Source organism: Psittacula echo, assembly GCF_963264785.1.
Source record: "Psittacula echo genome assembly, chromosome: 1".
Taxonomy (NCBI): Eukaryota; Metazoa; Chordata; class Aves; order Psittaciformes; family Psittacidae; genus Psittacula; species Psittacula echo.
The window spans coordinates 67,198,852-67,213,054 of record NC_137735.1 but is presented as its reverse complement, the minus strand read 5'-3'; the positions used below and the strand labels follow the sequence as shown (position 1 = coordinate 67,213,054).

Here is a 14,203-nt window from a genome sequence, read left to right as displayed (position 1 = left end):
ATGGATACAGAAATGCAGTAAGAGTGGGCATAATTCACTGTATTCTGATCTAACAGGTGCAAGTTTTGCTATCTGGAAATTCATTCTAAACTGTCACTTAAAAACACTACAGTCTGCTATATTTAGATCTTTGGAGTACTCTGACAGCTAAGTTAAATTCTGAAAAGCAGATTAAAGGACCTGAAAATATTCATCACTGCAAGTGTAGAAAGTTTTATTCTGCAGATCCAGTAGTTGGCAAGTTACGTATTTCCCACAGTGTTTCAATGCATGTAATATTTACGGACAACAAGTTCACATACTGGAACACACACAAGCAATGTCCAAATGCACACTGGCAAACATGTCTGTTGCAATAAAGAAGCAACAGGTTTATTTATATCATAAAGATCATCAGCTCTTTTCTCTCACAGACTATGGGGACTGTTATTTTAAATCAGCTGCATAAAACAAACCCTAACAAGCTCAGAAAAAAACCTAGCTGAAATGAGTCTGAAATGAACAACCCACAAATGTAATGAAGGCCTTGAACAGTGGTAGACATATCAGCATAATTATATTTGTATTGCATCCTAAAAGCAGGAGTATTTCATGGATGGACAAAAGCACTTTATGCTTTACAATTAAGTAGTTACCATACATGAGCATCCTTTGTTATGCTATCATTGCAACGTGAATTACCATGAGTTAGTTCTGGAAAAAAAACCTGACCTTTTCAGAATATTTACTACTGATTTCAACAAGGCCAGTTCTTTATCTGGTATACATTCGTAGTTTTATTGTTATAATTTCTGATTAAGATGACATGTAAGATCTTAGGAATATAAAACACTAAGAAAATTTTCTATCTATTTGGGAATCTGCAATAGTAGAACAGTAATTTTCATCTTACTGCTGGACATTGCTAGTGGGTATCCAAGTTCGATGGCATAAACCCACGGAAGACATACACGCTATTAAACAGAATGGCTTTCATCGCAAAACAAACATTCAACTTACTAACCCTAAATTCAATGGAAAATGGTATGTAATTCTATCTTCACCTCTTTTTCTTCTTGAACCGAAGGTGGTCTACATAGCTACAAGAAGCAACTTAAGACCTTTTAATAGCTTGCATAAACTTGAAAAACAGAAATAAAGGGAAAGATTCTGAGGCCAAACACTGGGACACTGATGTAACCAGTAGTTACCTGAAAGTGTCTGTCCCAACAATAGATTTGTATATATCTAACTGAATTCATTATCTATCTAAATCAACATTTTACAAAGCTTTGTCCTCAGCTTTTCCCAAGGTCTCCCATTTGTTTCCTGGAAGCTAGAAGAGTGCTCAAAAGCAAGAGTATTGTACTATACTATTTACATTAATATAAGAGCAAATCTAAAAATGTGTAAAGTCAGATGCATTTATATTTGCCATTAAACACTACTCTGCAATTACAACAAATTGCCAGCTATAAAATATTTCTTCTCATTTCTCTAAACTGTTAGTTCAGTTTTGATCTGTCTGGCTGAAAATAAATTAATGGTCACAGCTACTAGCCACAAGAGAGGAGGAGGGGAGAGAAAAGGCCAAATATTACTAACTTTAATACATGAAATGGTCTCTAAATGTTAGCACTGACACTTGGATAACACAATTGACACTTGGATAAAGCTGCGAAAGCAAGCTAACACTGAGGGATCATTGATGACATTTGTGGGAACAAATTCTGTAGCAGAGCATTCTGTGTTTGCTCTACAACAGGTGCCTTCCAGTATCTGAAGGGAGGCTATAGGGATGCTGGGGAGGGACTATTCATTAGGGACTGTAGCGACAGGACAACAGGTAACGGGTTCAAACTTAAACAGGGGAAGTTTAGATTGGATATAAGGAAGAAGTTCTTTACTGTAAGGGTGGTGAGGCACTGGAATGGGTTGCCCAAGGAAGTTGAGAATGCCCCATCCCTGGTGGTGTTCAAGGCCAGGTTGGACAGAGCCTTGGGTGACATGGTTTAGTGTGAGGTGTCTCTGCCCATGGCAGGGGGGTTGGAACTAGATGATCTTAAGCTCCTTTCCAACCTTAACTATTCTATGATTCTATGCAGCTCACAGCCACTTGGCCACTGGTGTTGCTATGCACACATTTTAAAGCAAAGTTTTGTAGTCTAGAAACTGTCCAACTTCCACAGTGTAAAACTGTGTTCCAACCCTCAACTTCCAATACCAAAACCCTCCCTCCTTCCAATAACTAAAGGTGTGGCTGCACCATCCTTGGCAGTGTTCAAGACCAGGTTGGACAGGGCTCTGAGCAACCTGGTCTAGTGGGCAGGTGTCTCTGCCTGTGGCAGGGGGGTTGGAACTGGATGAGCTTTAAGATTCCTTCCAATCCAAACCATTCTGTGATTCTACGCCTTAACATCCCTCAACACACAACGTGGGCAGAAACGGAGACATCACTTACATTGACATTACAGAAAGCTAACTTTCTTGAACTGGAGATGCCTCTTTTGCAGGTGCTTAGTGGCCCTTCCAGCATCTTGCTTTAAAAGAAATTACTGGAAAGATTTAAATAAAAACAAGTACAAAGCACACGGTCAATATCCACGACGACAGCTTCTCTTTTTTCTATAGGATCCCCATTTTTTCCTCCTATGCAAACATGCAAAGTAAGAGAGTTCAAAAAGGTTAAAGGTTGCCTCTCTTGACACACATGAGCAAAAAATAATTCTCAGGTGTTATCTCAGCAGTGGAAAATGGTTGAGAATATCAATGAGCCACTGCCATTCAAAAATATAAAGCACCATCACAGCTAATCACAATATGCTGTAACAAAAGTAGAATGGAAGCTTTGATACGTAAATTATATCCGCAGGATATTTCTAATACAGACATCAGAGGCTTTTAATTCACAAAGTTGACTGAATTCTATATGCTGATTTATTTCATGTTCAAATTAGTAGTGACGAAATCATCCTGTGGTTTACTCATGGTGCCAAGTTAATCTTGCTTTGGAAGTTAAATTTTCAATCAAAGATAAAAAATTTAATTAAAAATTTTATCTTCAGTGTTGTTTTTTATATTTTGCAACGCTGGAATAAAGTTAAATAGAGATTGCAATGGTAACTTATATAAGTCCTCACAGAAGCCTGAGGTATTTGAAATTAATATAGTGTGATATCCCAGGATGACTACTGCAGTACAAAACTTTGTTTCTTTTAATACCTGCAGGCTTTCACACATGCCACATTGCTTCTTCCCTTTCATTAAGTAACTACCACACCTATGCTAGAAGCAAGGCAGACCACACAAATATTTAAATACCACAATGGTATCTCAAGATCACTGAGCAGAAGTACCACAGCGCTCACTTTACATACTAACTGAGGCCTTTGCAAAACAGTAGACTGCTTTTGCTGAGAGGAAGCAGATCGCATCACTGGCTGGACCATCAGTCTACCTTAAAAAAAGCAGGATTCACAGATCTTGATTCTGTGTCTGGGTCTGCAAGAGTAACCTTAGCATATGCCTCACTTACTCTATAGCTAAAATGGAGTGATACTGACCTGCCTTTCCAAGCCACTACTACCGAAGGAAACAAAAAGCTCCAGGGTTAAGTGGCTTGCATACTACACATGGCAAAAGGGAATGCTTGCCATCTTAAGGGTATTCCTATATGCAGGCCTTCCGCCCCCCCAACCTTGATGCACAGTGCAATGCGTTTTAGATGACTATGACCTTTCATCAAAAGTTGTCTTCTTCCTGTTCCCTCTCTTCCTCCTCGCACATCACCAGCCCTACCTGGCTATCAGAGCTCTTATCTCTCCATAGTTCTCACTAAGGGATCACACACAGTAATGTAATTAAAATAACTTTAAAGAAATCTCTTATCCTGAAAAGCAGAAGAGACACACAGGTCAGGACAAGGCAGTCCTTGAACACTGCCTCTCATCTGATTGAATTTCATTGTGCCCAAGTCCCTTTGATTCATTCCCAATTTTGTGTTGTACATGACATGGAGGGAAGGAGGCAGACAGTTCTTTGCTCTCACCCACATGAAGCTATATACAACAGAGTGGTCAAATTCAGGTTGCTCTTGGGACCAGTTCAAACACCTAGCCACACAGCTCTAATTGTCCTGTTCCAGAGAATCACAACAGTAACCAAGAACTACCAACATTAACACAAGTTTTTGGTTCCTGATTGCTTATCTGTTTGCATCTGCTGCTCAAACAGTGACACATCTGGAAGTCGATGAAACACTTAGAAGAAAACCCCCTGACACAGATTAACAGTGTTGTGTTGACCTAGGCCTGCTGTCAGCCACCTGCCCAGGCCCTCACTCACCCCCTCTCCTCAGCAGCACTGGGGGACAAAAAAACCCATCAGGTCATGGGTCAGGTTAAAGACAGGGGGACCACTTACTAATTATCACCATAGGCAAAACAGACTCATCGGGAAAATAATGTAATATACTGCAAATTAAGAGTGCTGACTATGGAGAAAGACCTTTCCCCTCCTCCACTCTCCCCCATTTTCCCAGGCTCAACTTCACTCCCTTTTTCACTCCTCTACCTTTGACGTGGAAGTTGGAGGGCTTGGGTGGTTATGATCAGCCCATAAGTGCTCCTCTGCCGTTCCTTCCCCCTCACACTTCACCCATGGCTGCAGGGAAATACCTCCTCCACTTCGGTCCCCCAGGGAGCTGCAGGGGAATCTCTGCTTGGCCTAGAGAGCCTCCTGCCCTCCATGTGCTCTCACTCTGGCGCTCACAGGGCTGTTTCTCACACTTTTTCCCCTCCCTCCTCACAGCTGGGCAGTATCTCACCCTCCAAAACACGTTTTTCCTGAGGCACCCGCAAGGCTGAGGGGCAGAGCCCTGAGCGGGGGGGTACCTGAAGCCAGATGGAACCGCTGAGTCCGGCACAGGGTAGCCCCTGCCACTCCTCAGGGAGACTGCCTTCCAGAACCCCTCCTTGCCAGCACCTGGCCACATACACTCAGCAGTGTCACCGCCAATAACAGGGTTCCCAAGGTCCAGCAGAGACACAGCTGTGCTCTAAATAGTTATGTATTTCTGTGCCTGGGGAGGCTATGATGCCTGCCTGCATTGTGCAAGCTTAGATCACAGAATCACGGAGTGGTTTGGAAGGGACCATATAAAGATCATGCAGTTCCAACCCCCTGTCATAGGCAGGGGCACCTTCCACTAGACCAGGTTGCTCAAAGCCCTGTCCAACCTGGCCTTGAACACTGCCACGGATGGGGCAGCCACAGCTTCTCTGGGCAATCTGTGACAGTGTCTCACCACCCTCACAGTGAAGAACTTCCTGATATCTAACCTAAATCTCCCCTCTGCCAGTTTAAAGCCATCCTCCCTTTGTCCTATCCCTACATGCACATGTAGGAAGTCACTCGCCAGATTTCTTTAGGCTTCCTTTAGGCACTGGAAGCTGCTTTAAGGTCTCCCCAGAGCCTTGTCTTCTCCAGGCTGAACAAGCCCAGGTCTCTCAGCCTGTCTTCATAACAGAGGTGCTCCAGCCCCCTGAGCATCTTTGTGGCCCTCCTCTGGTCTCACTCCAACAAGACCATGTCCTTATGTTGGGAGACTCAGAACAAATGCAGCACTCCAGGTGGAAGTGGGGAGGTGATTCTCCCCGCTCAACCTGCTGGTCATGCTTCTTTTGATGCAGCCCAGCATACAGTTGGCTTTCTGACCTGAAAACATACATTGCTGGCTGATGTTGAGTTTCTTGTAAACCAACACCCCCAAGTCCTTCTCCTCAGGGCTGCTCTCAATCCAGTCTCTGCCCAGCCTGTATTTGTGCCTGGGATTGCCCTGACCCAGATGCATGACCTTGCACTTGGCCTTTTTGAACTTCATAAGGTTCATGGCCCATCTCTCAAGCCTGTCAAGGTCCCTCAGACTGCTCCTGGCTGTATCACTGGTGACCACATTATAACAAAAGCAGTGGATAACAGTAAGTGGACTGTATGAGGCTTGGTGGTCTCTCAGTGACATCCCTGATACGTGACCCCAGTGAGCAGCACACTTCTCTAGAGAGGGTGTCAGGTTGGTAAACTCTGTACCTCTTGGAAGAGAGTCACTTTACTGTCACCCATTGCCTTTTGATGGCATGAAAATGGTGGTTATTCCTGAGAAGAATCCAAGGGAAGGCAGTTAACAGTGCACTGCTCAAACATCTTAATGCACAGCAGCAGTTTCCAGTTTTAAGACCTTTTTGGACAAAAGGGTTGAAATGCTTTCCTTATCACACCTTCCAGGATTCCAGGAATGAATCACATACGTATGAACTGTCACATTCAATCAATCAGATCCTACTCACACTGTTCTGCTAATAGCAACTAGTTTCTGGAAGGGCATGCAAGAAACCAGCCACATACAGAACAAGTCACCTAACAAGTCCTCCTATTTTCTTTCATGTTCTGCTTAGAAACCTTTTGAGCTAGACTTCTTTGGGAGCACTACACTTGAAGCACTGGGAGGATTATCTGCTGCAACTGCCTAAACTTTTCTGTACTCCCATTATGTTTCAGTGCCCACACCACCTTGAGGCAATGATCACCTCCACAGTATCACTATATGCTGCATAAAAGTGTCCTTATTTTTCCTTTAATGTTAACTCCACTGCCCTATATTACATTCTCTTCCTAGATATCCAAATTACTCTCAATTTCTCACTCTTCCTCATGTCCCCTGGGATTCAGCCCATCACCCAGAGAAATATGGAGACAATTGGCCAAAATCTCACTCTAACCATCCCCTCATGGTACCAAGTTGACCCACCAGCTAATTACCTTCATCTCTAAGCCTGCAAGTCCCTTCCCAGCCATACCCCAAATTAAACCTCGAAGATCAACTCTGCTTCCTTCCATGGAGCTGCTTCTGTTTTCCTGCACAGCTCTCTTCCATCTGTTCCACAATGAATTTGACATTATGAGCAGGTATGTCCTATTCCTGCTTTCACCCAAATCCTTTAAAAGTCTCAGACAGATATTTTAAAGTTTTTCTGGCTCCCAATGGCTAAGGGTTATATTTGTGTGACAATACAGCTAGTTTTTCATTATCAAAGACCCCACTGACAAAGATCTCTTCTTAGTTCCTGAGTTTTGCTTTTCTCCCCCATTTTGTCTTCTGAATTTTGTTCTCACCTACGGTACACAGATTATTACACTTCTTTTGGTATTTTATCATCACTCAGTACACAATATATCATTTTCATTTGTCTTCAGTTTTGTTCTAATACCTCATAATAGTCTGGCTTCCTTTTCTTTTCCCATCCAACAAAGCAGCAGCAGCCAGGCTGTTGCCCTTGTTCTCCGGCACAGGAAAATTGCCAAGTTTGAAATCCATTTCTCATATACCTGTCCGTCTCTTCTCTATCTTCTGCTGTATTTCTTCAGCTGCACCCCAGGCATTCATCCTCATTTGCTGGCTCTGCATACCTGGAGTTCTCTGCACTGCTTCTTCATTTATCCTTTAATATGTTTTTAGGGGCTGGTCAGAATGCCACCCTTACTTCTAACTACACTACTGACCTTAAAAAACTTTGTTTTGAAAAGTCTGCCTCTCAGCTAGCGATTTCTCTTCATAACTATGCAAGCGTATTTCTTCCTCCACACATATTCACAGTCTTTCTCCACAGGCAGCTTGAAGTGCTTACTCAGTATTCATTGTTGTCTACTTTCCCAGCTTTTAGACTTAAACCCTGCCAGTCTCACTGCCACAGAAACTGCCCTGTTTGCAGGCTTCAGAGCTAATTGAGAGTCCTGTCAGCAATCACAACTGTATTCTTGGTTGTTTAGCAGCGTTATGTTCAAGCATTGTAAAAGAAGTGCCAGAACAGAACTGCCATGACGGTATTTATACTCAAACTGTATCACCATCTTCATTCCAATCAATGAACTGGACTCAATAAGGGTACAATTTAAAATGTCTCAATTTGAGAGTCAATGGTAATCATTCAGCTGATATAATTAGGCAAAGCAATGCTTCCAAATCCAGAAAGAAGTCTTTTTTGATGCAGTGCCTCAACATGAGGAAGAGACAAGAGACTTAATTCCACTATTAAATATGCAGGATTTGAGCTACTCCCCAGAAAAGGATAAACCCCACAATGTTGCCTTCTCAAACGTGACCAAAACCTAAGGCCAGGTTAGACGGGCCTTTGAACAAATTGGTCTGGTAGAAGGTGTCCCTGCCCATGGCAGGAGGCTCAGAGCTAGATGATCTTTAAGATCCCTTCCAACCCAAACTGTTCTGTGAGAATATGAATCACTTCATCATGTGAGGACAAAAGTTATCATAATTAATGTAACATTTCCATTGAAGTGGACTGGATGCTTTGCTGACTATAAAGAAAGCAGGAACTTCTACTAAATGCAAAGCTGGTCATCATCCTATGAATGCAACATAACCTCTTTTCCCCTGTAGCTACTTTTACCAGCCTGCTCTACGAGCCTGCTACTTTTACCAAAACTGCTCTTAGGCCATTACAGCTAATAGAAAATATCATATAGATCTAAGGACTTCAAATCTCTGCAGTGGTATCAGAAAGAATCCACATCATGAAAAATTTCTACCACAATGGCAACTGGAGATTTATTCCTGCAGAGAAAATTATGTCAGCCTTTCTCCAAACAAAATCAATCCTTGCACTTATATAATTATTCCAAATTCTACAAAATAACTATTTTTATAGTGTTTTTAACACTTTTATTAATGAAGAGTTGATAGGAGGAGACAAAAATAGGAAATCCCCCCCTTTAATGGTGAGGTTGGCAAAGATTAATCATTCAGGAATAAGATGAATTGGCTATGCATTAATATAAAACCCATATTGTACATAATATCTAACAAAACTGAACCTCAAATGTCTATTTATTGTCAGATGAAGATTATGATACATGTCTTTCTCCTGATCTTAGAAAAAGTAAAACAATAGCTTTTAAGATTTTCTTTTTAGGCATAAATTCAGAGAGAAGCAGTGTTTAGACATGGGCATTTAACAGACAAGAGAATGTATTTTAGCTAAATTTTTAGCAAGTTTCAGTAGTTGAGTTTGTTATTTTTATTGTCAGTAAAAATTGACACTGAACATATTGAGCTATGTCTTACTTACTGAGAACTATTGAAACATCTGTTTTACTCCTGAACTCCACAATCCAGCAGCGCTCCAGGATTACCACTTCAGAGGCTTCAGAACTCTGAGACATAAAATATGACACAATGTTAGGATTTGGAACCTGACTGGGAAGTCCTTCTGTTTAGCTGTTTACAGCCAATGCAACATGTAGATATATAAAGACAACAAAGCATAAAAGTCACCAGGCAGATGGATACAGGCGTTCTTTAATTACTGATCTGTGCCATTCTACTTCAGCTCTATGAGCTATAATGGGAATAAACTGTTAGAAAAGACCATGCCAGAAACTAAGAAAAAAGGAACTCAGTAGTTAGCTTTTTTCTCCTATTGCATGTATTCAAAAGTTTAGGTGCCACCTCATTCCTAAACAAATTAGGCAAGTCTAGCTCATTCCAACTTCCATATTTACCAGTAAGACTGAATCAAATGTCAGGTTCCATTAGAAGAGTAGGATACTTTCAAGGAAACAAAATAACAGTCTTACAGCAGGCATTTCTCTTCAATTTTTATTTAAAAGGGATTTCTTTATCATCACTTGAAACTTTGAATGTTGTCTCTAGCTATGCAATTCAAATGACATTAAGTGATATGGGGACCTATTGCAGAGTGCAATATGATACAAATCACCACTATCACTTTTTGAGTGCTCTGCAGAGAAGATGCAGGCTCTTCTAGTTTAGTATGACTCATTTTTCACAAGAGTGAAGCAATCAATCACTCCCTCAGAATTAATCCTTTTTACCTTAAAACTTTTATTATCCATTTTTTATCCCTAACATCTGGTAACAAATAACCCTTAGAACATGTACCCATACACTCCCTCATTGCAGGTTCACAACACAAATGCTGCAAAGCTCATTCTCTACTTCAGTGAGATTCTGCAGAGAAAAATGTAAATTCTTATTTTAACATTCCTTCCTCAGGTACTTTTTTATTCAAGTGATCCTAAAGATGAAAACTTTTTCATACTGTAGACCAATTTTACCAAAAGCCTGAACTTTAGTTCCACATGTGACATTTAACGAATGACTTCATAAAACAGTTCATATTTATAACATGTGCTTAATATACACAGGTTTTCTTGTCTACCTCTTTCTCCACATTTACACTGCATTATTTGTTCTGCCAGAATCAGATTCTGCCAAGAGGTTCATATTCGTTTTGAAATGGATGGCTTGATTCTGCATTTTCTCACAAAAAGACCCTTTACTTAGTAATACTATCATCTTTCATAAGAAAAAAGTGAAAATTTAATACAGTAAGACAATAAGACCACAGTAAGACTGATGAGTAATGATTTCCCTGAGAAAGTCTATCCCTCCCTGCCACCTTTTACCACTTATTAAATGAACACTCCAAACCCAGTTATCAAAGCACAAATCAACATCCGAAGGTCACAAAGGTTAAAATAAAACAGAGGTCCAAGGAAAAAGCACATGATGTTATACTGAAATATGCCAGAGGTCGAAAGAGAAATAGACGCAGAAAAAGCAATCAGACTTATCCAGCAACCACTTGTTTGAAATATTATTCAGGCTGGGTTGGTCTAAAAGGGATGCATTGTCCTGTAGACTGAAACCCAGCTAATTGATTGGTTAATAAAATTTTAAAAGAGAGAAAGCAGTGAAACAGTGCAGTATGTTAAGGGAGAAATACAAGCGCTATGTTGGGAATTCTTAATTTGTAGAATCTAGCGAGTCGAGCATAGGTGGTAACTCAGAGGCAATTCTCGGGTGCTGTTGAGCGAGACATTCTTTGAGGTTCTATATGGTAAAGTAAAATACAAAAAGTCTTTAAGGGCAACAGATCAAGTCACCTTGGGAAAATAGACAATAATAGTTCAAAAACAAATATCAGACTAATTTGGAAAAGTTCTTTCACTGCAATACTACTGAAACACTTTGAATTTTTCAGATTTTGAAGGAAAGTATCGACATCAATAGTCTCCCAGACTTGAAAAGTGGGTAATGCAGCACGATTCCTTCAAAAGCTGGCAATCTTTCAGAAAAGATATGTCCAAACCCAGGGGTTTATTTCAGAAATTAACAAAGATCAGAGATGATTTAACACTCGGCTGTGAGTACATGAGACTCCTATACACTCTGTCCAAAAAATAGACAATCAAACCTAACAGCTTTTTCCTTTTTCACTACAGAAATGGTTCCTCTGCTGACATTCATGCCCCAGAGATGAAACTGACAAATGTAACAACTCCATAGACCTGGATTTCCTCCAAAATACATATCTAAAATAAGTGGAAGCCTGTCAGTATGTAAAGAGAAGCAACTATCTGTTTCATGTCTTTCAGACAAGTCAGGTATTCAGAAAGGCCAGAATGAAGAATCACAGCTTCCATGGAGCTTGTTAGAGCTGCCAAAATTTAAAGGCTTTATGTTTGGATTTGTATATGAAAGGGATATGTACAATACAAACAAATTGGCAAGTGGTTAGCAAAAGATAACTATCAAATCATTAACAAGAATTTGTACGACTAAGGTTTGTCTCAGTGCAGTTGACATACAAGAGTAACTACAAACATAAATGAGACAGTTCAGGGGTATTTGGAGCTTTCTGCATTTTAAGAAAGCAGATGCTACAGCCCAAGAACCTCTTTAGAGACAAATTACTCAACTCCCTACATCAGTGGAAGTGGGAATGAAACAATGCTACATCTTCAAATTAATCTGACTGCTTTTCCAAGGTACACAATCAAGTACAGTGATCAGAGCATCTGATGCATTTACTCTTCCTGTAGGCAGTAGGGAACAAGAAGGGAAACAAAAGATGAAAGAGCATAAGGCTGCCAGAAAAGAAAGTATATATTGCTGGAAAACATCTCCTGCATCATGACACAAAACAGAAGAAAAATACCTTCTGAATACTATTACTGCAGACTTCTAATCATTTAGATGAGCTGTGCTCTGTCAAACAAAAAAAAATAACACAAAATGCATTTACAAATGAAATGACAAAATTGTAATCAAGGGAACCATTATGCATATCTGAGAGATCAGCTTTGTTTTTCAGTATCTAAGGAGATCCAAAATTTCTCTCTAAGTGCATGATATGACTTTCTTTGGACTAGCTTCCCTCCCCCTCAGGTCCAATTTTAAATAAAAGGGTAACTTCTAACAAACTGGTCTTTATGCAGAGCAAATAGGATTAAAATCAGCTCTGTAGTAATGTGTTATTATCTAATATATTGGGGTTTGCTTCCTACCACTGGTAATTTTGGATAATTGTCATAAAAAACTTACTGGATCAACCCAAATGCCAAAAAGCAACTAGGCCCTGAACTATTACATCTTTCTTAAAATACTGACAAAGTCTACAGGCACACCACCACTGCCCAGATCATGAAACTGTGTTAAAACACTGATTTGAGGAGAAAATTAAATGATTCCTAAATTTAACTTAAACATCATAGCAAACTGCTGAAGTAGAAAAGTGCCCAACACCTAGAATCAGCAAAAACCCTTTCAATTCACTTTGCCAAATCACTGGCCAAGTTTTGCTGTTGTAAATCCAAAGTACTGCTCTACAACTAAAGCCACTACTGTCTGTTGTAACTGTCATGAGTTTCAAATCAGAGTAGTGAAGACATCCCTGTTTCTGTGGAGTCCATGCACAAAACTGAAATCAGAGACAGTTATACCAGATCACATGAGCAGATGTCTGCTAACTGTATATTCATACCTACAGAACTGTACACAGCTCCTTTGAACATCAAGGAAGCTTAATGATATTAAACTGGCAATCATCATTCAAGTACCTAGCTCCAGATTCCTGAGTCAGAAAAAGTATACATTGTATGGAGACATTTTCTGACAGAGTAAAGTGCAACATTTTTGCAGTTAGAAACCGTAAAACCTGCAAACACATTCTACAGTAGAGAGGGAAGCACACAGTATTTGAAATTATATTGGCACTTTTTTTTAGCTGTTTCTAACTGCACAAAATTTGCAACCTACAATGTAAGTGGACTACGTAATAACAACTATGCTGTTGCAGACTCAAGCCTGCTATTTTTGCTTGGATTGGGCAGGGGGAAAGAAAAAAAAAAAGCTTTTGAAAAAATTAAAGCACTGAGAAACTCTTAAAACTGTCAGTGTCATATCTGAGCTATTTTTGCATTCCTGTAGATCTGACTTGATGTATCACTGGGAGGGGAGGAAGTATGTCATTATAAAAGGGTTTTACAATAGGAGGGTGGTTGTTGTAAGGAGGGAGGAAAAAAAAATAATCTACTGTTATCTATATCAAGTCAGGAACTGAACTGACAGCTAAAATTGGAAGAGACATTCCAAGCAATTCCTCTGTGTTAAAACAGTAAGTAGAAAAGTGAAGCTTTAGCATTGTAGAAAAACCAAACACTACAGAAAGTAAAACCTCTTCTAATAAGACATTACAAAAAGCCTCCAGAGTTAAACAGGGCAGGGGGGTGTGTGCGTGAATTTCACAGTTCATTTTTTTAAAAGCTTATTTTTGCAAACTGGAAACAATTAAATTCAAAAGTCTGACAGAGTAGGGATGCTACATATACCTACCCATTTATCATTCATATCAATTATTTTCTGGTGCATCTAAGCATATTCCTATAATTAAAGCAAGTTAAAGACAAATGTTACGGAAAGGTAACAAAACATAACTAAAATGGACAAAATTATAGTCGCACAGAAGTACAAAAAAGGCTATGCTAGGGAATAAAAAAAAAATATTTTCAAGATGTCAGTGATGAGAATTCATTTCCTGCATGCTATTAAAGTACTTGCAATAGAGGAGTTTGCCTGAAGGGACTGGTAGCAGCAGGTGAAGTTTATCAAATTATTTTGAGCCCATATCATGTCTCCCTCAAACTGCAAAGTCATCACTGTCCACCACTTAATAAAAGATGTATCTAATGCCTTTCACTGGAAGCCTCAGAGGAAAAGTTCGTGACAGAGGAAACCTGAAAGACCAGGTATCTGGGCACCTACAAGGCTGCTTTCAGTGATACACATGCTAAGAGCCTACTTGCAAGAGTGGAAAGTAAAGTTAAGTGCCTGCTCCTAATTAGGGAC

At 40.0% G+C, this 14,203-nt stretch overlaps 1 protein-coding gene across 3 annotated transcripts in view; it reads right to left on the bottom strand.

Moving 5' to 3' along the window:
* Positions 1 to 14,203, bottom strand: part of INPP4B (inositol polyphosphate-4-phosphatase type II B) — a gene marked incomplete at both ends in the record, with an annotated part of 275,319 nt that overhangs the window by 190,646 nt on the left and 70,470 nt on the right. For all 3 annotated transcript variants that reach the window (XM_080620632.1, XM_080620633.1, XM_080620631.1), the window contains one exon: positions 9,120 to 9,204. In XM_080620632.1, coding sequence (XP_080476758.1) covers positions 9,120 to 9,204 — 85 coding nt within the window. The remainder of the gene's footprint in view (positions 1 to 9,119; positions 9,205 to 14,203) is intronic.